Genomic DNA, 23,894 nt, shown 5'->3' on the forward strand with positions numbered 1-23,894 from the left:
CTCTAGCATCCCCCTTCTCTGGGGAGTCAAGTCTCCACAGTACCAAGTGATCCCCTTCCTTTTGGACCAGCCAATGTATGCTCTTTGGTCCCCAGGAACTCTGAGGGGGTCTGGAAAAAAGGAGAGAAGGAGCAGGTATGGGTGCTCTTTTCTCTAATAAGGTCATGCTGAATTAAACTTTCAGTGAAACAAAAATAGCCAAAGAGCTTGAAACACTACTGGTGCCAGGCCGACCAAGCGGTTTGTCTTTTGAAGACATTTGTTATAGAAGTTAATCCCAACCTGGAGTTTCTACCCCACCTTGTTCATTCAGTTCCTGGACAAAAGACACACAACTTTTATTATTTACAGTAAGCCTTAAACAGCACAAGAGCTGGGCAGATTATCTACCCTCTATGCTATTAGATTTTACTTTCCTATCAACAACCCTGAATTACCATGTACTAATGAAAGAGTAGTAAAAACAAAATTCTAGGCCTTTGGGCCCAGGCTTGGGAATGTGATCTTTGTGGCTCAATGCTCCAAGGTATGCTAATCATAAAACAGATAGTGACATCCCTCCACCCACCCACTTCCTGGGTTCAAGCAGTATTCACTCAAAGAAAGTCACCCTGACCCACCCTGACCATTTCTGGAACCCGCTATGCAAATGTGCTATTGTTAAGGGCTCTTAGAAACTGTCTTGAGAAATAACCCTCACAATTACCAGGTATTCCTTGTAACTCTTGTAACTTTGCACTTCCTTATGACTCTTAACTGGTATTTTTGGTATTTTCCAACAACACCCTTCCCACCTCCTTGAGTTGTGGTTTCTTCCTTTAAATACCCCCTGACCCAGCTACGGGGGAGGGGGGGGCACGGTCCGGTCCTCTACCCCTGCGTGGTGTATGACCATGGGCCCGAGAGCGCTCTTGAATAAAAATCCTCTTGCAGTTTGCAGCAAGACTGTTTCTTGTGGGTGATTTTGGGGTGTCGCCTCTCCTGAGTCAGAATGTGGGGGAGTCCTCACGTTGTGGGTCTTTCACTACATTTCATCTGGGCTACTCTTAACTCCAAATGACTAGCCCTCAGGGCCATGCTTTCATGAATTCCCTTAACCCATGGTGTCTTCTCCTTCCTCCTTCACCTTCTTCTCCCTTTTGTGGTACTTCTCCAACCCCAAGCCCAGGAACCCTAAAACCCACCTATGTCTCTTCTGCCCTGCTACTGGCTGTTGTCATCTTTATTTACAAATCAAAAATAACTTAAGGGCAAGGTCACAGTATCACCTAGGTTTACATACAGATTATCTCCTCTGGGACAACCATGTCATGGGGCTCAATATTAGCATAAGAATATAAGCAGCATCAAGCCAACCCACTACACAACATCCCAGGGAGACAGGAAAAGTGCCAACTCATGCAAACTAGGTGGCCCTTTGCATACTAGTCCTTCCAAAGACACTAAAGAATGAGGATAGCAGAGTGGTATGAAAGGCAGAGAGGGGTAGCCTGCTGGACCAGCACATCTCCACTATCCAGAAGTGTTTTTATGTTTCCTTAGAAAGATAACACAAGTCACTTAGTATCAATTTCAGTGAGGATGGTCAGGTATAAATTTCAAAAAAAAAAACCAAAAAACAAAAAAACAGACTCACCAGGCCAAGTGTAAAAGGATGGGCAGGATGACTTAAAAGAATTCTACAGAAAATAAGTGATGGGAGAACTTGAGCAAAGAGAGACTTAGAACAGATTGAATTCAGACTCACTAGAAAAGCAATATAAACCGAGTGTGGTGGCGTACGCCTTTAATCTCAGCACTTGGGAGGCAGAGGCAGGCGGATTTCTGAGTTCAGGCCAGCCTGGTCCACAGAGTGAGTTCCAGGACAGCCAGGGCTACACAGAGAAACCCTGTCTCGAAAAACCAAAAAAAAAAAAAAAAAAAAAAGAAAAAAACCGAAAAGGAATCTAGTCTCTTCACTCTCTTACATAATAACTTAAAACATTTATTTAGGTCTTTATAATATACTCTTTGATAATACAGGGAAACTAAAATCTGTTTTACTGTATATATAAAAATAACATTTGAAAAATGATACATAACTATCAGTTTGTCAAAGCTCTAAGACACCTGAACAGTAGTGAACATCAGATCAAAATGAATACTTCATATCTATAATTTTCTTCATATTATTTAAAAAGCATTTAAAAAACTACTAGCATCCTTACTGCCACCCCCGCCCCCTTTAGTTTAAAGGCTTTATTACTGGCTCATTGTTTAAAAGCCAAAAGGGGAGGGAGGGGGGGATGACAGAGGGAAAAACACTTAAGTTAAATAATTAATTAGAAGGGAAATTAGAGTGATAAGAAAAGTGAGAATAGAAAGTCTAATTTTGAATCCTGGAAAGATTAGTTAGTTCTTTAAGATAAAGAATGTATGTAAGTACTGCTAACAAGCAGCCTTTAATGTACTTTAAAGTGTTTCTGTGCCTTCCAGTTATTTTAAGTACGAACAGACTGAAGCAAGTCATGCAACAGTTAAGATTGTCTCACACAAGGACAGGCTGACCTTGTCTGTGACTCTGAAAGTAGCACAGTAAGTTGGGCATGGTGGCACACATCTGTACTTAAAAGCACAGGGAGGCTGAGGCAAGAGGATCACTGATAGTGTGGGGCCATTTGGGTAACAGAGAGAGTTGAAGGCCAGTCTGGGCCACAGAGCAAGACCCTGACTCAAACACACATGTACACAAAGAAAAAGAACAGCTTGAATTGTTCTGTCTAACCTATATGATAGAGAAGCTCGACCAGAGGCGATGTTTCTACCAATTCTAAATGTCAACGATGCTTTATTACTTACATAATAAAGCTTTTTTTTTCTTTTTGCTAAACTAGACTTAATGCCTAGTCTGTGGGTTTCCTAACAGTGAAATATTTTCCTATTGAATCACATGTTAGAAATATTAAAGTTAGCTACTTCTGGGCAGCAATTAAACACAATTTTTTTGAAAATAAAAAGAAATTCTCTACTTTTCAGCAAGACCAGTTAGACTATGGGAATATTAGTTAAAAATTGACAATGTATAAAAAACCTTAACTGATAATGACACAAAAAACCAAGTTGTTGTTTACTTAGCAATTTTAATCTTTGTGCTAGAGAAAGCCTTCGTTCGACAGAAGCTTTATAGCTATTTTCGATGCTCATCTGCTACCATTTAATAAAGACAAGTACTTTCCTCTGTATATACATAACTGCTAACTTTTCAAAAACTTATATACATAATTCACATACATCTCTGAAAAGGTTTCATTTACCACTGTAAACATTGATTTATTAAATAATAAAGTAGAAGCTCAGGCTTTATAAGTCAGTATTACATTTCTCACAGAGAAATCAGAACAAAAGTCCTATCACAGATAGTTATTAATAGTTGTGAAACCATCTAACTCGACTTTCATCAAGGCAGTGAAATGGGAGCTGACTGCACAGTATGCAAAGCTTTGGCCTTTCTTCGAACCAGTGCTTCCTGCCTTTTTCGTTGAATTTCTTCAGGAGAATACTTCCTATTTCTCTCTTCTTCATCTAAAAATTAAACAAAGCATAGGAATTAATCTTATAACCTTTAAGTCATTCTGAATATCTGCTATGATCTTTGCTTCTTCATCACTCTGGTCTGACTATTAAACCAAACAAATATGTATATTATGTATGCATATTCCACAATTACAAGTACATACATAATAAATAGAATGTTAATGAAGGAACATATTTCTCAAAATATATTATCCATCAACTTTGTTTCTTGGTATAAGCAGAAATGGGAGAGAATACTCAAGAATTATTTATTTCAAATCAACTCCTAAGATAACTCTGATGTCTATTATTTTCTAAGCTAGACTTTAGCTATTTTCCATACCAGAGAAATACCAAAATACATTTTATAAAAAACAAGCTACTAGTCTACAATGACAAAGACAAATAAAATGTCTTTAAAATGGGTTTAATAATACGGAAAATCATTTCAAATGTATGAAATCACACTATAAAATTCTGATTTAGGAAGAGTTAAACACTTTCCCATCTACCTTTTCACTAACACACACATACACACAAATACACACAAACACACACACACTCTCTCTCTATTATGTGTATGTATATAACATCAAACACAAAGTCAAATTGCTGCACAGTACTATTGCTACAGAGTACTAAGCAACTAAGTGACGTAATTTTTTTTAAGCGTAAGGGCCAGCAATTGTTATTCTCTATAGGAAGCCGCCCTCAAAGTTAACTTTTATTGCAAAATGTTATCGTTCCAGCTGCTGACTCTATATTCATTTTATACGAAAATAGTCATGTATAATATGTAAGCCATTTACAGGTACAATTCAATGAACTCTATACAATTCACATTTTCAAATCAGTTGTTATGCTCATGTATTTTTTTTTTAAAAAGCACTAAATTTTTACATTTTAAAAATGAGATTTAATGTACTAGTTATATAAAAACAGGCTACAACTTGACTAACTTAAGCTACTAAAAGTTTTTTATTTCAAGGATATAACTTGGAGACCAGCTTGTGACAGACACATCAAAGGAAAAGTGAATAGAAAATAATACAAAACAAGGGTGAGGCTAATGTTAACCAGGAAAATTAAGCATTATGAACAAACCTAAAAGAAAAATTGCTAGGATAAAAGGCAAATAATACATCTACCTAAAAATGCAGTCAGGATTAAATCTTTATTGAAATTTAAAGTATATGCAATTCACTTTAGAAACCTTACCTAATTAGTTATAATATATTGAGTTTAAAATAAACTTATATAATATTTGCAACTTTAATAAACTATCAACAAATTTTAATGTTTTAAGACACACTGGGATGTAACATATATGAAATATACTCATTGTTAATAATAAAAACAAAATCAAAATTTGTCTAGTCATTTGAAGGAACTTTGGTATTATCTGTCAAAATTGACACCATTCTTACATTATGCTTTTCAGAATTAACAGATACAATTACACAAGATCTGTAAAGGAGGAGAAATCCTACTGAACTGCTGCTGTAACTGCAAAAACTAACCCAACCAAGCTCCATCATTATAGAAACACAGTGTCTAACACAAACAACAGTCTAACATGCGATATGCAAACCAAAGAAAACCTACAGATACTAACAAAAAAAATGACAACTATAATTTATTAAGGAAATGAAAAAAAAAAGAGACATAGAGACATAATAATAGACCAAACCAAAGCATTTGTTGTCTACAAGAGAGGAAACAGACTAAAGGCATTGAAAGGCCACTCAATAAAATTAATGCATAAAATTTACTAAATCTAGAAAAAGAAATACTGAGAAGTGACAGAAGGAAGTGCCAAATCACTATGCAAAGGTAAACCTCTGAGAACAGACCTCTCAGAAAAAACTAAAACCAGGAGATGAAATGGCTGACACTCATCCAACTTATCTCCCCTAAATTAAACTATTTCATAGATTAAGTTAATTTAATGGAAATAATTCAATTTAATCATAGCAGAAATTCTCCTAACCCACTAAGCTTTCTCCAAAACAGATGTCATATGTCTTAACACTTACACACACACACACACACACACACACACACACACACACACGAGGTGGGGATAATTCCCTTTAAGATTATCAGCTGGTGGATTTCTTCTCTTACCAGACCCACGTGGGAAAAAGTAGGTCACTTAAGAAATCAGAAGGAAAGTTTAGAAATGTCTAGAATCAAGTAAAAATAAAAACACAATGTACTACAGAACATTTAGAATACATCTAAGTCACTGCTAAGAGAGAAAAGTCTATAGCTTTGAGTTACCTGTATTTAAAAAAAAAAAATCAGAGATCTTAAGTTATTCAAGTTCATTCTACAAAGTTAGTATTACCTTGATATTAAAACTAGATAAGGATACAACAATACATTTCCTGAATGAACACGGCAAAATTCACTCAATAAAATACTTGCAAATCAAATTCACTAACATAGTAACAAGATCATGATTAGGCTGAATTCAGTACAGGAATGCAGACGTGACTCAGCCTAAGCAAATCAATAAACATAACACATAAATAAAATCAAGGCTTAAAAAAAATCACATGATCATCTCAACATGATCATCTTTCTGGAAAGAAAGTTTTAAATAGAACTGAACAGTCCTTCATGATGCCAACCCTAAGGAATCTAGGAACATAAGGATCATACCTCAACACAATAAAAAATCTGAGAACAGTTAACATTACACTGCTGGAAAAGTGATACCATTTCCATGTTGAAATTGGATATGAAAGAAAGTTATCCTTTCTGCTCTTATTCAACACAGTGCTCGATGTCTTAACAATAACACACTAAGAGGGAATACAAACAACAGAAGCCACCAGATTATAGCCATTTGCTAACTATATGATCATATATCTAAAGGGCTCCAAAGACATCATTAGATCAGATAAACATTTTCAGTAATGTAACAGTATAAAAAAATCCTAATACATAAGTCTTCTATATATCAAACTCACTATAAAACAATCAACAAAACTCTAGGAGTAAAACTATCAAGGTTGTGAAAGACCTATACAATGACAACTATAGAACTAAGAAGAAATTTAAAACACTAGAAGATGAATATATTTCCAATATTCATGCACAAGAAGAATTAAAGCTGTGAAAATGGCCCTATCACCAAAATGGGTTTGCACATTCAGTGTAATCCCCATCAAAACTCCAATGACATACTTCAGAGAACTAGAAAAAGACATTCTAAAATTTATATAGAAACTTATGCAGGGACATGGATGGACACACACCCTCAAACACACACAGCTAAAGCAATCCTAAGTAAAACAAATAATGCCAGAGGCACCAAAACCACCTAATCTCAAACTCTGTCACAGAGTAAGAGTAACACAATCAGCCCAGTGCTGTCACAAAGACACGCAAACATCTGAATGCGGCTGATTCTCTAAGGATCTAAAAACTTAAAGATAGCTTTTTAACAAATGATGCTGGAAAAATTGGATATACATATGTATATAGTATCTTTCACCCTTTTAGAAAATCAATTAAATATGGATTAAAAATAAGTTCTGTTTGAACTACTGGAAATCAGGTAAAACATTTCAAAATACAGGCAATGGATAGCAAATTCTGGAAAGGACTAAAATAGCTAAGGGAAAAAATAGCCAGAATTGAGATGCAGGACTGTATGAAATTATGAAGAGTTTGCACAACAGAAGAAATTAGTAACCACAGTGAATACACAAACTAGATAACTGAAGAATACTTTTGCCGTATACTTAAAGATAGGGACTAATATCCAGAAAATATAACAGGTTCAACAACTAAATACAAAAGGTACACAGATAATCCAGAGAACAAGTGACAAATTAAATAAGCACTCCCCAAACAAGTGTAAATAAGCCAAGAAATTAACACATTTAAAATAATGTTCAACATCATTATCCATCAAGGAAATACAAATCAAAACTACTCTTGCATTTTAGCTTACCTAAACTAGAATGGTTATCTAGGTGGGAGAAACCTTTACGCACTGTTGGTGGGTATAGCCAGATACACACACACACACACACACACACACAAACACACACACACAAATTAGTGTGGTCACTAGGACAATCGGTACAAAGGGTCTTCAAAGGCTAAGACTAGTTATACTGTTGTTGAGACATTACTGAAGGATTCAAGGTGAATAAGCAATAGATAGGCGTGTATAGCCATGTTTATTACCGAAATAGACATACACAACAGCTAAGTCATGTAAGCAACCTTAGTGCCCACCAATGAATGACTAAAGAATGTAGTGAACAACAACAAATGACATGAAGGGTGACCATTTGAGAAGAGGAGGGGACCAGTAGCAAAGGGGTAATGGGATGCAACAACTAAGATAAAACTGTGTAAGTATGAAAATGTCATAATCAAATATCACTTTTTACAATATAAGATGAATTAAAGTTTCAGGACATATACCAAACTAATAACAGTGGTGCTCTCAAAGCAATTAGTCCAAATTACTACATACCATTGTATTCCTACATTTTAATTTTAGTAGGTAAGACAGCTTAAGGAGAAAGAATAATTTTCAGACTATGGTTTAAGCTTTAGATTTTATATAAAAAGAACCATCCACTGAAGCTTGTTTTACATATATATATATTTCCTTCCCTCTGTGTTTTTCTTTTTTTAAAAGATTACATTAAAGGCAAGTTTATTGGGAAGCTGCTCTCAGGTGAGTTTACTGGCCCTAAGGATTGAGGCCAGGGGAGTCACATGTAGGGTGGGTGTGAGTGAGGAGAAAGGGCATATGTGCAGAAAGAGAAGGAAGAAGAGGTGTAAGAGGAGGAGGAGGAAGAGAGGATAAATGCCTTCTTATGTGGGTTTAAAAGATTATTTTGCTGTTTTGAAGACTCCTGATGATGAAAAACCATGAGAAAAAGCAAAGTAAAAGTGCTGTACAAAAATATATAGATTGTTCTTCTGATCTTACACTCTTCTGTGTATTAAATATTTCAAATATGTTTTTTTTAAAAAAGACTGGAATCTAAAGGGACAAAGTTGAATTTAGGGTGGCGGCAATGCTGTAAGCAGTCTCAAGATGCACCTTTTGAGGTATGATTAATGAAATATATGTATTGAAAGAATAACAATCCAAGGAAAGATAATTGGAAAAATTAAAAGGGTAGCAATCAAATAACTCATAAGTTGTCACAACTAGCATTGTATTTTCTTTTGATAGTTAAAACAAGAAACAATAATACTTTTCGAAGGAAACTACTTTCTACATACCTGGGGAAGATGGTTTCAAAGACTCAGAATAGTTTATTGAAGATTGCTGCTGATTAGCTTCAAGCAATGAATTGACAGTTTCCCTTTTTCCTAAATCCTCTGAGATTTTGCCAACAGGCACACTTCCCACTAGATGATTTTGATTTAACTGAGGATTTTTCTTCTTAAATGTGAATTTTGGTAACTTCAGTATTTTGTTGTCATTCTGAGCTGTATCTGCTAAGCTGTTGTGGGATAGCTGCTGAGTACTCAACTTCATATTAGTAGCAATTTTTGTGCTCATAAGACCTAAATTTACATTCAAATTTGAACTTCCTCCAAGAACAAATTTTGAGCTATTCACTTGTACTGGTCCACGCTTATTATCACTTGAATTCTTAGAACACACAGACAAATTTGTAGCATCCAAAATATTGGGCCCATCTCCACATCTGCCTCTTTTCTGTACTGTCACTGGCTTACTCATCTGTGATTTATTTGCTAAAGACAATGGCACTGCAGAGCTGACAACATTCCAATGTTTAGATGGCGCCGACTGGCTTGCTTGTTTAGATGCAGTAGAGCTACTTCTGGACCCACGAGTGGAAGTATAACTTACACTCTCTGACTCCTCGCTGCCCTTGTTTTCTTGCTGAGTTAGTCTTTCAATGTCATCACAAGCCTGACAGAACAAATCATCATCTACCTCGCCTGCGTCCCAGGTAGCCTCTAACCGATGGCATGCTTCAACCATTTCACTGGCCAACAGCGGATCATTCCAGTCGTCAAAGGAAGAATTCAACTTTGATCCATGAGACTGATTTGTGCTACACACAATATTTTCTTTGCCCAAGAACACAGAATCAAATGGATCAGTAGTGGGTACTTGCAAAGGCAGATTAACACCAAGCTCGGAACTTTGTTTACTAGGATACCTTGTGTACGAACTAGACTTGTTAGAGGAATGTTTATTAAGTATGCACTTATTGCGACTATCTTCTTTCACTTTTTCAAGATTAGAGACAGCAACATAATCTTCATCTTTACTAACTATGCTAGTGACAGATTTCTCAAAACTCACTTTATTTCCTGTGAATGGTACCTTCCTTGATTCATCACCTGGATGTGATGAAAACCTATGTTCTCCAGCATTTCTTAGCTCTCCGTTTCGTGTCTTTGAGGGAAGATCCAGTGTTACTTTTGAATCTCTTAACCTTCCACCTAGATTCATATTTGTTCTTGATGTGATTGTATCATTTTCACCAACTGAGGTACAAATTGCCTTCTGACAAGTATCTTGGGCAGTTGTAGAAGGAACGAATTCAAGCATTTCAGCATTTTCCATAAGGAAGGGTTCACTGCCTAGTAAGCTTTCCCAATCATCCTCAAAATCATTAGCGGTCAACTCATCAAGCTGTGTATCAGGTGCTGCTGGTGTCTTAGGACAGGGAGTCACACATGAGTTTAGTATTACGGTAGTATCTATTTGAGGGGAAAGTGATATTGGAGTTTTATTTAGCAGGTTTTCAGTGAGCAAAGTTTCAGTAGTAATTATTTCCTCTTGTAGTAAGGCATTTTTCTTTCTCAAGGAAGTTTTACTATTGTTCAAAAAAGCATCTAACAGATCTTGGCTTAGCTGTCCACTACACATCTGAGTGGAACCATCAAATATAGCATTAAAGGCTGCTTCAACATTTTGGTCAAAGGGTTTCTGACTGCTGTCTTGTGCCTTTGCCAAGGATATTCTACTGTCTCCTTTCATTTGCTTCTTCACAGGAGTACAAGTGATTTCAGGAACTACATCACCTGACGGCTTCTGCACAGAATCTTTATGGTTATCTAAATGTCCCATTTTTGAAGTCATCTGGATAAAATCATGATTCTTCCCATCTTGCTCTTGGATCACATCAAGTTCTTCCATATTTTTATCAAACTGTTGGGCCAATTTCATAAGTTCTTTTTCTCGATTTTTTGTTTTTAATCTATTAAAAAAACATTGAAACATTTTGATTAAAAAATTGTTTAATAACTACTAGATTACTGTTTAGTATAGTTTCGTGTGACGAAACACCAAAATTTTAACTCTCAGAATACTATGTTTTTAACTCACATATTGAAACAGAAACCCAAGACTATGAGCAAGAATGGAGCGCCTGCCTCACTGACTTTCAGGAGGAGGGTGAACTCACTTTGTGCAGCTGGCTTTCACTCTTGACTTCTCTTTTGCTACGCCAGGAGTACAAGGAATAGCAGTTTCACCAATCCATACTCCCAGCATGGAATTTGTCACTGGTTTCTCGTCCTTCGAAAGACGAAAAAAGAGAAGCATAAGAGCCTTATAAAACAAATAACCACCCCTCCCTCTCTCAGGAGAGAGAGAGAGATGAGACTAGAGGGGGAAATTCTGTTGTAAGCACTCAACAAACTCAAACAATGAGAAGCTGGAGAAAGGCATTATGTCAGAAGCTATGATCCATTTATATTCCCACAACTAAAAAGTAATATTCGAACTTAGGAATTCCATGTTTATAAAAACCAAGGTTTGAAGTACATTACCTATATCAAATACATTTTGATGTTACATACATATAATATTTGGTAGAAGGAAAAATAACATTTTAGTTGTAAGATGTTCACAAAACCAGAAACAAACTACATACAACTATCAGACCTGAAAATAAGAATATATTCAGAATTTTTTCTGCAGTAGTGATTCTCCAAGTTTTCTTATCCTCATAAAGTCTTAACTAAAACTTGGGAGCTCTACCTTGACTTAGACTGAGAGTCTAAGTAATGTCAAAACAGATTATAGAGATTTTACCGCAAGGTCAAAGCAAAAGCTAAGAATGGACAACTAGAAAAAAAGACAAAAGCAGAAAACTTCAAGTATGAAAAAAAAAATCAACTTATTTTTGCTGTATGTCTTTAGTTCCTTAATCACAAAGTTATAAAATGAGCTTTATATTATAAACCAGTTGTTCTCAACCTGTGGGTCATGACTCCTTTGGCAGCTCTCTATCTCCAAAAATGTTTGCATTATGATTCGTAACAGTAGCAAAATTAGCTATGAAGTAAGCAACAAAAATAATTTTGTTTGAGGATCACCACAACATGTGGAACTGTATTAGAGTCACAGCATTAGGAAGATTGAGAACCACTGACATAAACCAAACTAGCAAACCAAATTACTTAATCAATCTTATTTGTTTACAGTAGCTAGAAAGAATAGAAGTATAAAACATGATACAAAGTTAAAACTACGAGACTATAGGGTATTCTAATTTGGGTCTAGAGTGGGAGAAGGCTTCACTGACGTCCTCTGATCTTTACAAAGTATGTGCCTGCTTGCACGTATCCATGGAAACAGCATTTTTTTAAAAAAGGGTCATTTTACATTGCTTGAAGATTTGGGTGAAAAGATATTTAGTTTTATAAAATCATAAAACCAGTTAATTTCATTGGAAGACTCAATATTTTCTGAGTTGTTTGTATAACACTCTTAAGTAACATCCTTAATGACTTAATTTTGGAATCTGTCCAAATAAATTAAATTCATATAAAGTTTCAGAAAGTCATAACAATTTTACATAGCCTCTCAAGCATATATATCAAGAGTCCTCTGTATATTTATGAGCTACTTGTGCTTATTTTAAATTATGATTATTACATAATTTGCTGAACCCTAAGTACATTCTAGGTGCCATACAAGTTGTCTAAGCCTTCAATTGATCTTAGCGTTGTATAAAGTTATATAAATAAGGCAAATAAAGACCTTAAACATCACAGAAGAAATCACTACAGGAAATGAAATGAGTATCTAATACGCAAATGTATTTCTTAAAAACTGAAATCAGAAACCATTTGGAAGAAATTAAATGATTTGAAGATAACTAAGAAAAACACAAATATGAAGAGCATGACATTTTCTGAGAAATCTTAATGCTGCCAACAATTAACCTGTTTTAAGAATGTCCGGCAGAGGGGCTGGTGAGATGGCTCAGGGGGTAAGAGCACCCGACTGCTCTTCCAAAGGTCCCAAGTTCAAATCCCAGCAACCACATGGTGGCTCACAACCACCTGTAACAGAGATCTGATGCCCTCTTCTGGTGCGTCTGAAGACAGCTACAGTGTACTTACATATAATAAATAAATAAATCTTTAAAAAAAAAAAAAAAAAAAAAAAAAAAAAGAATGTCCGGCAGAATAGCTAGGTGGTGGTGGCGCTCACCTTTAATCCCAGCACTCGGGAGGCAGAGGCAGGCAGATTTCTGAGTTCCAGGACAGCCTGGTCTACAAAGTGAGTTCCAGGACAGCCAGGGCTACACAGAGAAACCCTGTCTCAAAAATACAAAAAGAATGTCGAGCAGAAGACACTGACTGTATAATCCTAGCACTGCTGTCTTTACGTGAGCTGCTCTTTCCAGCCCATTTAGTTATGGAGCCAACAGGACACTCAACTTTGTATCACTCATGTCAGGCTAGTCAGCCCAAACATGCTTAACTGTGCTTTGATGTAGTTAATAAAGACATATTGTTTTTTTGTTTTGTTTTGTTTTGTTTTTGTTTTTGGTTTTGGTTTTTTGAAACAGGGTTTCTCTGTGTAGTCCTGGAACTCACTCTGTAGACCAGGCTGGCCTCGAACTCAGAAATTCGCCTGCCTCTGCCTCCCAAGTGCTGGGATTAAAGGTGTGCGCCACCACGCCCGGCTCAAGACATATTGTTAGCACACAGTAATAATATAGCATATATGTACTTCAGCCATAAAGAGTAAATACAATGAATCCTACGGCATGACAACATGGGAAGCAGAGATACCAGCTACAAAGCTGTACTGACTACTGATTATATGTCTAGATTTCTATAGCCGGAGACAAGTTGTACCTATCTTCTCTTTTTGGATATGTTGATTCCTCATAATCACATTTTGAACCAGTGAGATCTGTGGGTCATTACTACAGGCCAATAATACACTATCCTAGGGCATATTAAGGGAAAATACAACAATTTCCTCAAAGACAACAGTAAACAAAACTTAGATATTCTTTGAATTTAAGTGTTGTTAATTAAGAAAAAGAGGGCTGGCAAAATGGCTCAGCATGCTATCAAGTCTTGTGACCTGAGCTCATTCCCTAGGACAACCATAAGCCAAAGAAGAGAACTGACTCTGGCAAGGTGACCTCTCCCACACACATGCTGTGGGCGTGGGCAGGCAAGCACATACATACATAAGTACATACAATGTATACTTAAAGATACATATACACACATACTTTTTAAAACGTAAAAAAAAATAAGTAAGAAAAAGACAGAAAAGAAACTCAGGACTAATAAAAGGAATCAGTTACTGGACTCTTTTGTGATAAATGATTGAAACTTCTTCACTCAAGGGGCACAAAAACTAAAGAAAAAAAAAACCTAAAATAAGTAAATCACCATTAGCATTAAGATTTTATGCACCTTAATCCTAATAATCCACTGAAGAAAGCAAAGCTGGTAATAATTCTACTTTATGGTTGAGTGGATTGGGTTAGGAACATTTAACGGACTCCCTAGGTGTCACAGCACAAGAGGCTTCATAAGGGCTACATCTAAATCCAGCGACCTCCCTGATTTTACAGTGTTCCTGGATGATTTTCTAAGTCGTTAAGAATACTAAGAAAAGAAACTGCAAGAGGGAAACTTTTTACTACGGACAATGAAGAAGCACGGTAGAGATATGCACAGTAAAGCCCTTGTGTCTGGCTCAGAGTGAAACGCTTCAGCAAAGCCTCTGCCATGTTTTGGTCAATCAGTAAAGGCTGAGAAACTGTTTTGAGTCTGCTGAAACCTGGAAGAAATGTCTCGCTAGTGAGTCTGCTCATTGTGAGCTTGCTGGCAGCTACACCAACCTTGGTCCTAAGACACTCCTGGCACATCTTGAGTTCTTACTTTTGATTATGGCTGGCTGTGGCCAAAAGGGATGGAGATCTGAGTGGGCTGTCTGCCACAGGCAGCTGGAACCTTTCCCAGCCCCAATTAACCTTGCATAATGTTTGAATAAAGTAACTGGAGTGAGCTAGCTGGGTGTCAGTCTTTCCCAAGAAAGCTGAACCCCTCTGCTCTTTCGAAAATGAAGATTTAGCACCTTGGTGAGCTTCTCTCTCTACTGTGGCACTTATGACTGACACTAATCAATAAAGCACAAACAATAAAAACTTCAGTACACCATAGCAACTAACTACATTATTTAAGGAATAAATAACCTAGAGATGACTTAAACAATTGGGAAGGAATGGAGGCTAGCTTTGTGGCAGAGCACAGGCCCAGTAAAAGTGAGTCCCCAAGTTTGAGTTTCAGCATTATCACATGAATGAAAGAATAAATGAAGAAAAGGAGAGACAGCCACACACAGGGTACCATACAAAACCACACCACTTTATGCAAAGAACTTCACAATCAGGAGATTTGGTTATCCAAAGGGGTCATGAAACCATCTCCCATGGATTATGATATATGACCATATTGCACATTCTACAGTTTGTTCCTTTTTTCAAGGCATGCAGTCAGAAAAGCCAAATGTAACCTTGGTTGCTCTATAAACATGTTACTTTACATATGAAAGAACCACGCAAGTACACCACATACAATCTTTGCTGTTTGATAAACTATGAGATTTGCCATACTTACCTGAGGAGCAATACGGTTAACAATATGTGAAATCTCATCACTGTATGCACTGGAAATCTGCTTTTTTCTTCCTTTACCTAAAGAAACAAGACATTTCTATGAATTTTAGACCAAGAATTCTAAAATCAGTTGTCACTTTTTAGGAAACAATTGTAATCAGTACAACTTAATGACTCCACCCTAGAATCAGACAGAAAAATCACACATGAGGTTCTAAAAAACAAAACAAAAAACCCAAAACCGTTGTATTATGATGTTACCAGACTAAAATTTTACCGACAATAATTCTTCAAGCACCTACCCACATAAAAATAACAACAGATTACCTAACTGCTTTGTCATTGGAGAATTTTGATCCCAGAAGATATCAGTTTGTCCATCTGGATCATTTGGAGAACTGAAGGTACAGGATAATAAATCCATTTTCACGATTTGTACTGGCGTCTCCTTTCCTGCATAAGATGACAATCATTGCTTCTAAGTGTTACGTTACTTCATAAAAGCTAAAGTCAAACAATTAATTTTCATGTCCAATACAAAGCTTGTCTCCTAAAGACAGTTACTTTAACCACAATAGAAATGTTTCAATGAAAATAATATCTTAATACTTCATAAGTTTAGCACTGTAGTTAGGAAGTGTTCTTTGAAAATTCCATAGGCCCAGGAATGATACCATCTGATCACTGAATTACTATCACCAGGCTTTAGGTACCTCCATGACGTCAGCAGATGTACAGGAAATGCATCCAAACAGAAAGCCAAGCTAAACTCTCACAAGGCCCCTCCTGTAAACTCGACCCAATTTTTTTTTTACTCCATACACCCCAAAACCAATAGTGATTTGTTTCTAGGGAAGCTCTGTCTAGAATCACTTGAAGGTTTACAATGTTATTTTTCTTTCCCAGCCTCGTTTTATTCATAGCAGAAACAAGCAAGGTAACAGACATTGTATTTTACGGACACACCCTAGGATAGAGGTTATGAGTTTGGTCCTTATTGGGATAGATATCTCTTAACTCCAAGTTTACAGAAATGAACGCGCCATCGGTTTGCTGGGCTAACCGGATGTTACACCTAGCAAGTTCCGGGAGCACACTACGGTTTCTGAGGTGGCCCTTTTTGCAAAACAAAACAGCGAGGAAAACAACAACAACCAGCGTAGGTGCCCAGTTTCCGGAACACAGTCCACGGCACAGGCCCCGCCCACAACCAGACGTTCAGAAAAGGCCCGGTTTACCGGACTCGGCTCTGCAGCCCCAGGCCTCCCGCCCGGTCTGCACCGCCAGGCTCCGCTCCCCGCCCTCTCCTCACCCCGGGGACTGCGCCCGCCGTCAGCCGCTGCCTGCCGCTGCGCCCGCCGCGCAGACCGCGTTCCCGCCCGGCGGAGCTGGGAGCTGCAGGCCGCCCTGGACTCCCGCAGCCACGGCTCTGCCGCCGGGCGGCAGTTCTTAGCAGCCGCCCTGTGCGGCGTGCTCCTCCGGGCAGGGCTGTCCGCATGCTTCCTTCGCCGACTCATTCCCGTGCCACCGTCCTTCAGCTGCATTCACATTTTGCTACAGCGGAGCAGGGCAACTGCTCGACAGAGAGCCCGCGCGCCACCGTGCAGCGCCATCTTTGCAAGTCGGGCGCGCAAAATACGCTGCTTCTAATTGGCTGCCTCCGTCTAGGGGCGGGTTACTACGCATGGTGCGGATTGGCTGCGTCAGTGTGAGGGGCGGGGTTAGAAGGCTGCGGCCAGGGCTGAGGAAACAGGAGTTTTCTGAGGTCTACCATCAGACTCGTCCAACTTAGCAGGAACTGCAGGACCCTTTTCTGGATCTGTGACAGGAACTTGGTATGTGAGACAGTAAAGAGTTCATATACAATGACAGATTCTTATTGAATTTAAAATTTAATTGATTATTTCTAAGATTCAAATGATGGTGTGTTATTCGATAATATGAGAAAATAAAGACTATAGTTTAGGAGGTAATAAACGCAATAGTTCATAGATGTTCTGTTATGTGCGTAGCTCCAAAATGTAGGAAAACGTATTAATTTAATAAACTAACAGTCGCTGGAAACTGTACATGCAAAACAGAGCTGTCATCTTAGTAGGAATAAAATAGTGTTTATTTTGAATCAAGTAATAATTTCCATGGCCAGGGAGCATTGATTCAGGTTGGCCTAAAAACATGTTTCAATATAAAAGCAATCGCACAGACTTTAACAGTCACAGAACAAAAAACAAAGCATTTGCCAGGCGCTTTGTTGGGGACAACAGGTAGTAGGTGGGTTACAGCAAAGCAGGAGATGATTCGTCCATAGGCTTTAGGTAAGGATATAATTTATGAGACCCATCCTTTCGTTGATGGAAGTTAGTGATCTGGTAACAGTGCATTCCAAAGTTTTTACCTGCTAGCCTTCAGGATGCCAATCCTGACAGCTGGGTCCTTAATGGCTACTTAGGGCACTAAAGATAGCCATAAAGATTATTTGGTTTTATATCTGTAACACTCCAGTTTCCTTATCATGAAGTGTGTCTGTCTTTTTGTTTTTCAGACAGTGTCTTATGTGTGCCCTGCCTCCTTATTTAATGCAGTCTCGCTGTGAACTCCTGGTCTTCCTGTCTCAAGCTTGTCAGTGCTAGGACCACAGGTCTAGGTCCTGAACAGAATCATCAGCGTAGTTGTGCCTTCTTCCATGCCCCAAATAAAGTGAAACTCGGAGGTTAATTGTGCTTTAATAGATTAGTAATAAACCAAATTCTAAGTTTTTAAAGAATATGATTTGCGATAAATAGTAAAACAAAAGAGTGCCAACTCTACAGAGAGAACTATAAAACACCTTAGAAATAAATTGAAGGCCAAAATAAAAAGGGCTATGCTGTGTTTGTGGTCTGTGTCACTCACTACTGTTAAAGAGTCAATTCTTCCCAAACTGGTGTATAGTCAGTGCTGATGCCCTTAGTCTCAGAGCGGGAGGCACATGCCTGTGCAAAGGGAGGATACCTTTACTCTAAGACATGGAATGAAAAAGGAAAAAGAGACAAGAAATTTCTTGATCTCTTGAAGCATAATGAAGCTGAATCTCACCCAAATGTCAGGAGAGTGGTTAAGACTTACAACAATGTTCTAGCGGTGAAGGGACAGACAAATAAATGGATGGGACAGATAAAGTGCTTAGGTGGAAGCACTGACTTACACCTAAGTACAGGCTTTGTATAATACAAATAAAAGCCATTTAAATAATGAGGAAGGACTATGGGAGATAAACAGTATAGCCAGATGGAATGGTAGCTCATATGTGCAATCCTCCCAGCATGCAGAGGGCAGAAGCAGGAGGATTGAGAGTTTGAGGCCACCTGGGTTATATTGAGTGATCTTATCTCAGAAAATACAAATGATAACTGAAAAAGTACATTTATATGTGTATTATATATATGGATTATATATAATTTACATCGATATGAATCACACATGGAAAAAAATGAGGTGACTTTGTCTCAATCCATATCCCTAAATCAAATCAAATTGGTTCTATTTTTAATTGTAAAATAGTTTTTATTTTATAAAATTATGTATACTGTCATCATGACAGAAAAAATATATTTATGCCAATAAAGACACAAGAGGCAGAAACTGAGGTAAAACCTGCTAACTAAGCGATGTAATTTTATTTTCTTAACTATTTACAAAACATCTATGTACAAGCCTGATTCTACAACTAAACTGCTAGCTCTTTAGAAATACTGTTCTATCTGTATCATTCTATGAAGCTAATCTACCTTTCTCTTGATGTCTTCCAAACCCAAGAGGGCTTCTTACCTCTCTTTTCTAGAATACTGTTTTATCTGTGTCCTGCCAGCTGCTTCTCTCCTGATCCTGCAAGCCCAAAGAGAAAATCCTTACTACCAGGAGCTTCTTCCACAAGGCTCCTCCAAGCCTAAAGAGAGTTAGATCTCAAAGGTCTGATTGCTTACCACGGACGTCTCTAGCTTCTCCTCTACACCCTTGGCAGGGTAAACCACATCGGTATCACTGTGGGTGCTCCAAACCAAGTCACTGGGTTGCCAAATCATTTCACCTTGCCTGGTGGGGCAGCTCAAGGCTATCCAGCTGACTTTACCTGGGGCCATACAGCAAAGACCACAATAACTCTCCTCAGCAAAAGGCATTAAAATAGGCAGGAACTTTCCATTCCTTGGCATTCTTTTCTACAGAGGCCCACCCAAGCTGCAACTCTTCAGGACACATAACTGAATCGGACATTATTTAAGTTTATATATTTTGCTAACCATTAAGTTTTTCTATGTACAGTAATCAAATATCCCGTAACACTGACACATTAATTTGATAACTTATAACTTCTTTCCATCAAAATGCACCATTTTGCTCCTTAGGGTTTCTATTGCTGTGATATGACCAAAAGCAGCTTGGGAAGAGTTTGTCTCATCTTGTTCTTCAACATCACAGTCTGTCAAAGGAAGTGAAGGCAAGAACTTGGAGGTAGGAGCTGTATGCTGCTTCCTGGCTTTCTACTCATGGGTTGCTCAGCTGCTTTTAGATACAACACAGGACCATCTATCTGCCCATGGGAGGCATCACCCATGATGATCTGGGCCATCCCACATTAATCAGTAATCAAAACAATGCCCCCCCCAAACTCATTCACAGGCAGTCTGATGAAGTCATTTTCATAATTAAGATTCTTTTTTATGTCAACTTGACAAAACTGAAACAACGCACATTTAAAGAAAATGAAAGTCAGGACACAGCTGATAATTATAAGATGTGCCGGTTAACACTGATTATCAACTTGGCAGGATCTAAAATCACCAAAGGGACAGACCTCCGGGCATTTCTGTGAGAATTATCTAGATTAGGTTAGCATCCGGACACATCTGTGAGGGATTAGGTTGATGTGGATAACACCATTACAAGAGCTGAGGCTGTGGACTGCATTAAAAAGAGAAGGTATGCTGAACACAAGCATTGTCCTCAGCTACCTCAAGTTTCTACTGTCTGAATTCCAAGCCATGGCAGATGTATCCTAGAACTGTGAGCCAAAATGTTCGCATCCCTTTAAATTTCTCTTTGTCAGGGATTCTGTTGCAACAACCAACCAACCAACCAACCAAACAAACAAACAAACAAAAAAAAACAAACCAAAAAACCATCTATAACTTAGAGCCCTGTTATGATTTAGATATAAAATGTCTCCAAAAGAGCACTTAGTCCTGATATGAGTTCTTGTTATATGTTCTTTGTTCATCTCTAGAACAAAATATCTTGCATAAGAATCTTAAGGGAAGGATAATTTATTTTAGCTCACAGTTTCTGGCTAGAGAGTCATGGTATGGGATTTATTTGATATGGTGGGAAACATGGCAGGTAACAGAGAGGCTTGGACATGTCCCTAGAACCCTATTTCTCCTACCTAGATCTCATATATCAAATCATTCTACAGTCTCCCCAAGTAGTACCACTTGTTGGTAACTAAGTATTCAGATATATGAACCTGTGAACAACATTTAACATCCTGTATCATGAGGTCTCTAGCCCAGTGAGTAGATTAACTTACTAACAGGTTACGATTTGAAGGCATTATTAGGAGGTTGTCTTAATTAGAGTTTTATTGCTGGGAAGAGATACCATGGCCAAGGCAATTCTTTTTTTTTTTTTTTTTTTTTTTTTTGGTTTTTCAAGACAAGGTTTCTCTGTATAGCCCTGGCTGTCCTGGAACTCACTTTGTAGACCAGGCTGGCCTCGAACTCAGAAATCCACCTGCCTCTGCCTCCCGAGTGCTGGGATTAAAGGCGTGCGCCACCAACGCCCGGCGGCAATTCTTACAAAGGAAAACATTTAATTAGGGTCTGACTTACAGTTTAAGAGGCTCAGTCCATTATCATCATGGCAGGAAGCATGACAGCATACAGGTAGACATGATGCTAGAAGAGTCATGAGTTCTACATATAATGGGATAGAATATATATTACCATTCCAAAATGTAGGGAAGGAAGCATAATGAGGAAGCACTGGAACAAGACAAGACTAAAAATGAGCTGGGCAAATTCCAATCTCTGCAACTCTGTGTCTGATGTCAAAATGCTCGTCAGATCTCCAACTCTTTTCATCTTCACTAACGTCAGTACAGTTCAAAAAACAAACAAAAAATCCAAGCCGGGCAGTGTGGGTGCACGCCTTTAATCCCAGCACTTGGGGGGCAGAGGCAGGAGGATTTCTGAGTTCAAGGCCAGCCTAGTCTACAAAGTGAGTTCCAGGACAGCCAGGGCTACACAGAGAAACCCTGTCTCAGAAAAATAAAAAAACAAAACAAAACAAAACTTCAGGACAGTTCTTTCCCTTGGGCTGTTTCTATTCCCTGTTAGCAGCTTTCCTTGGCAGGTATCCCAAGACTCAGGCATCTCCAAAATCTTAGGGTCTCCAAGGCAACTTCAACTTTACAGCTTCATGCAATGGTCTCTCTGGTTCTCCACGCAGAGATAAGCCTGTCTTACACCTGGCCTCAATGGCTTTCCCTAGTCATGGAAGGGAGTGTATATTTATACATATGGCCTCTCTGCTCTTCCATACAGGAATACCCCTTTCCTTATTTATGGAGGGAAATTCTCTAACCTTTTCTATTCTTGACTCTTAAGGCAGAGCCACGTGGCCAAAACTGCCAAGTTCTGCTGCTTGCTGGGGCTGGAACATGGCCCACTCACTCAATTATATTTTCATCAGTTTTCCTTTTCTGTGACTTCCTTCACTGACTAATGTTGGCTTTCCTGGCACTTGCTCTGTAGTCCAGGCTTGCCTTGAACTCAGAGATCTGCTGGCTTCTGTGCCCTGAGTTCTGGGACCATGCCTGTACTTAAGGTTTTCTTTATTTCCTTTATACAAATGGACACTGGGTGGGATCTTGCCCCAAAGTCAACACTGCCTTAATTCCATTTAATATCTATAATCTGGTTTTGCACCATATAATTTGTGGTTTGTTTTTGTTTTTGTTTTTCAGCTTGCTCCATTTGCAAAATACTCTCTTCATACGAGGCAGCTTTGAAATTTTCTTTGTCAATAAAATTAATATAAACCTCCTCACCTTAACTTCAGACACACTCTTCAGACAAGGGCAAAAAGCAGCCACATTCATCACCAAAATATCACAAGAATGATCTCTAGGCAAAATACTAAGATTCTTCTCCTCAGAAAACTCTTGAGCCAGGCCCCAACAGTTCAAATTACCCTTACCACCAATGTCTTCCACATTCACATTGGAGTGGTCCATTGAGCCCTGCTTAAAGCATTTTACTGTTTTCCTAATCCAAAATAAATCCATAGTTCCTTAAATTGTATGTGTCAATAATTTTGTCACAGCAAACAGAAAAGTGGCTGATATATGAGTGTAAACCTCAGTGTTGAAATGTTTAGAAAGGTCTGAGAAGTGATTGTCCTAGAAGTCAGAATAATGGTCCCTGCTCAGGTCTGAATGCAGTATATCACCCACAGACTCATAGGCTTGAACACTAGGTATCTGCTAGTGCTGGTGGGGCATGTAGAGCCTTTAAGAGATGGTGCCTACCTGAGGGAAGTTGGTTCCCAGAGGATGGGCTTCACAGGTTATAGCTCTGCCCCTCCTCCAGCCAGTCTCTCTGCTTCCTTTGCCCTGTGTGATATACCCCACAAGCCATATGCTACCCTTGTCAAGGGCCAAATCTGCCATCTGACTTTTGGATGGAAGAAATGAACAGCAATTAGAAGACAAAGGCTCATCTCCCATGTCTGTTCCCTCACCCGTCTTACTGTCATGGAAGTGACCATCTTGTACTGATTCAGTAAACTCTGCATCTTAGTCCATATATCTTTCCACGCATGCATTATATCTACCAATAAACATGTTGTAGCTTTTAATCTAAACATCTAGTTCTCCAGAGGAAATAATACCTTTATTCTCTCTTTGTGTCTCACCTGCAGTTTGGTTGATGGGAGTCCCAGAACTAAGTTTGAGCTTTAGTCCTTATTCACATGTAAGACATTTGTGCCCCAAAGAATTTCATCCTTTTTGCTTCAATTTTTGATATCGTAGTAATATTTTCCTTTACTGTGCTATTATGTGTAAATCACATTTTTGTACTTGACTGCATTACTTGAACATCCTCATGTCTAAATTATTGGGATCAATGTTTCTGTAATGGTAAATAGTTAATCCACTCTGAGCTACTGGCGGGTGCTTTCACACCTCTGCACCTGCCTAAGAGCTCTGGATTCACCAACAAAAACAATCTCTCTCTCTCTCCCTCCCTCTCTCTCTCTCTCTCTCTCTTTCTCTCCCTTTATATTTTAATATGCCTAATTTGCTCAGTGGCTGCACACTTCCGAGCCTTGACAAGGCTAGCACACACTCCCCTCTCGTATTCCTGAGTTAACACTGAGTAAATCTATATGTTATCT

General features: G+C 38.3%; 1 protein-coding gene and 1 long non-coding RNA gene across 4 annotated transcripts; one reads left to right on the forward strand and one right to left on the reverse strand.

The window, feature by feature from the left end:
• Positions 1-1,963: 1,963 nt before the first annotated feature.
• On the reverse strand, positions 1,964-17,086 carry Etaa1 (Ewing tumor-associated antigen 1). Of its 2 annotated transcripts, none has more exons than NM_001362970.1 (6): positions 16,774-17,086; positions 15,794-15,914; positions 15,463-15,539; positions 10,986-11,098; positions 8,818-10,778; positions 1,964-3,561 (listed from the first exon to the last, which is right to left on the reverse strand). In NM_001362970.1, exons 4-6 carry the CDS (start codon positions 11,072-11,074, stop codon positions 3,437-3,439), a joined length of 2,175 nt encoding a protein of 724 aa, NP_001349899.1. In that variant the 5' UTR covers positions 11,075-11,098; positions 15,463-15,539; positions 15,794-15,914; positions 16,774-17,086; the 3' UTR covers positions 1,964-3,436. The 2 variants fall into 2 exon arrangements, with proteins under 2 accessions (NP_001349899.1, NP_080852.2); NM_026576.4 differs by having other exon boundaries at positions 15,789-15,914.
• Positions 17,087-17,180: 94 nt separating this feature from the next.
• Positions 17,181-22,793, forward strand: Etaa1os (Ewing tumor-associated antigen 1, opposite strand). 2 transcript variants are annotated; one of them, NR_131915.1, is made up of 3 exons: positions 17,181-17,296; positions 19,844-19,949; positions 22,462-22,793. It is a non-coding gene; the product is annotated as an Ewing tumor-associated antigen 1, opposite strand (long non-coding RNA). The 2 variants fall into 2 exon arrangements; NR_131916.1 differs by lacking the exons at positions 19,844-19,949; positions 22,462-22,793 and adding an exon at positions 18,004-18,313.
• Positions 22,794-23,894: the final 1,101 nt, after the last annotated feature.

The sequence above is a fragment of the Mus musculus genome, chromosome 11 (genome assembly GCF_000001635.26).
Source record: "Mus musculus strain C57BL/6J chromosome 11, GRCm38.p6 C57BL/6J".
Classification (NCBI taxonomy): domain Eukaryota; kingdom Metazoa; phylum Chordata; class Mammalia; order Rodentia; family Muridae; genus Mus; species Mus musculus.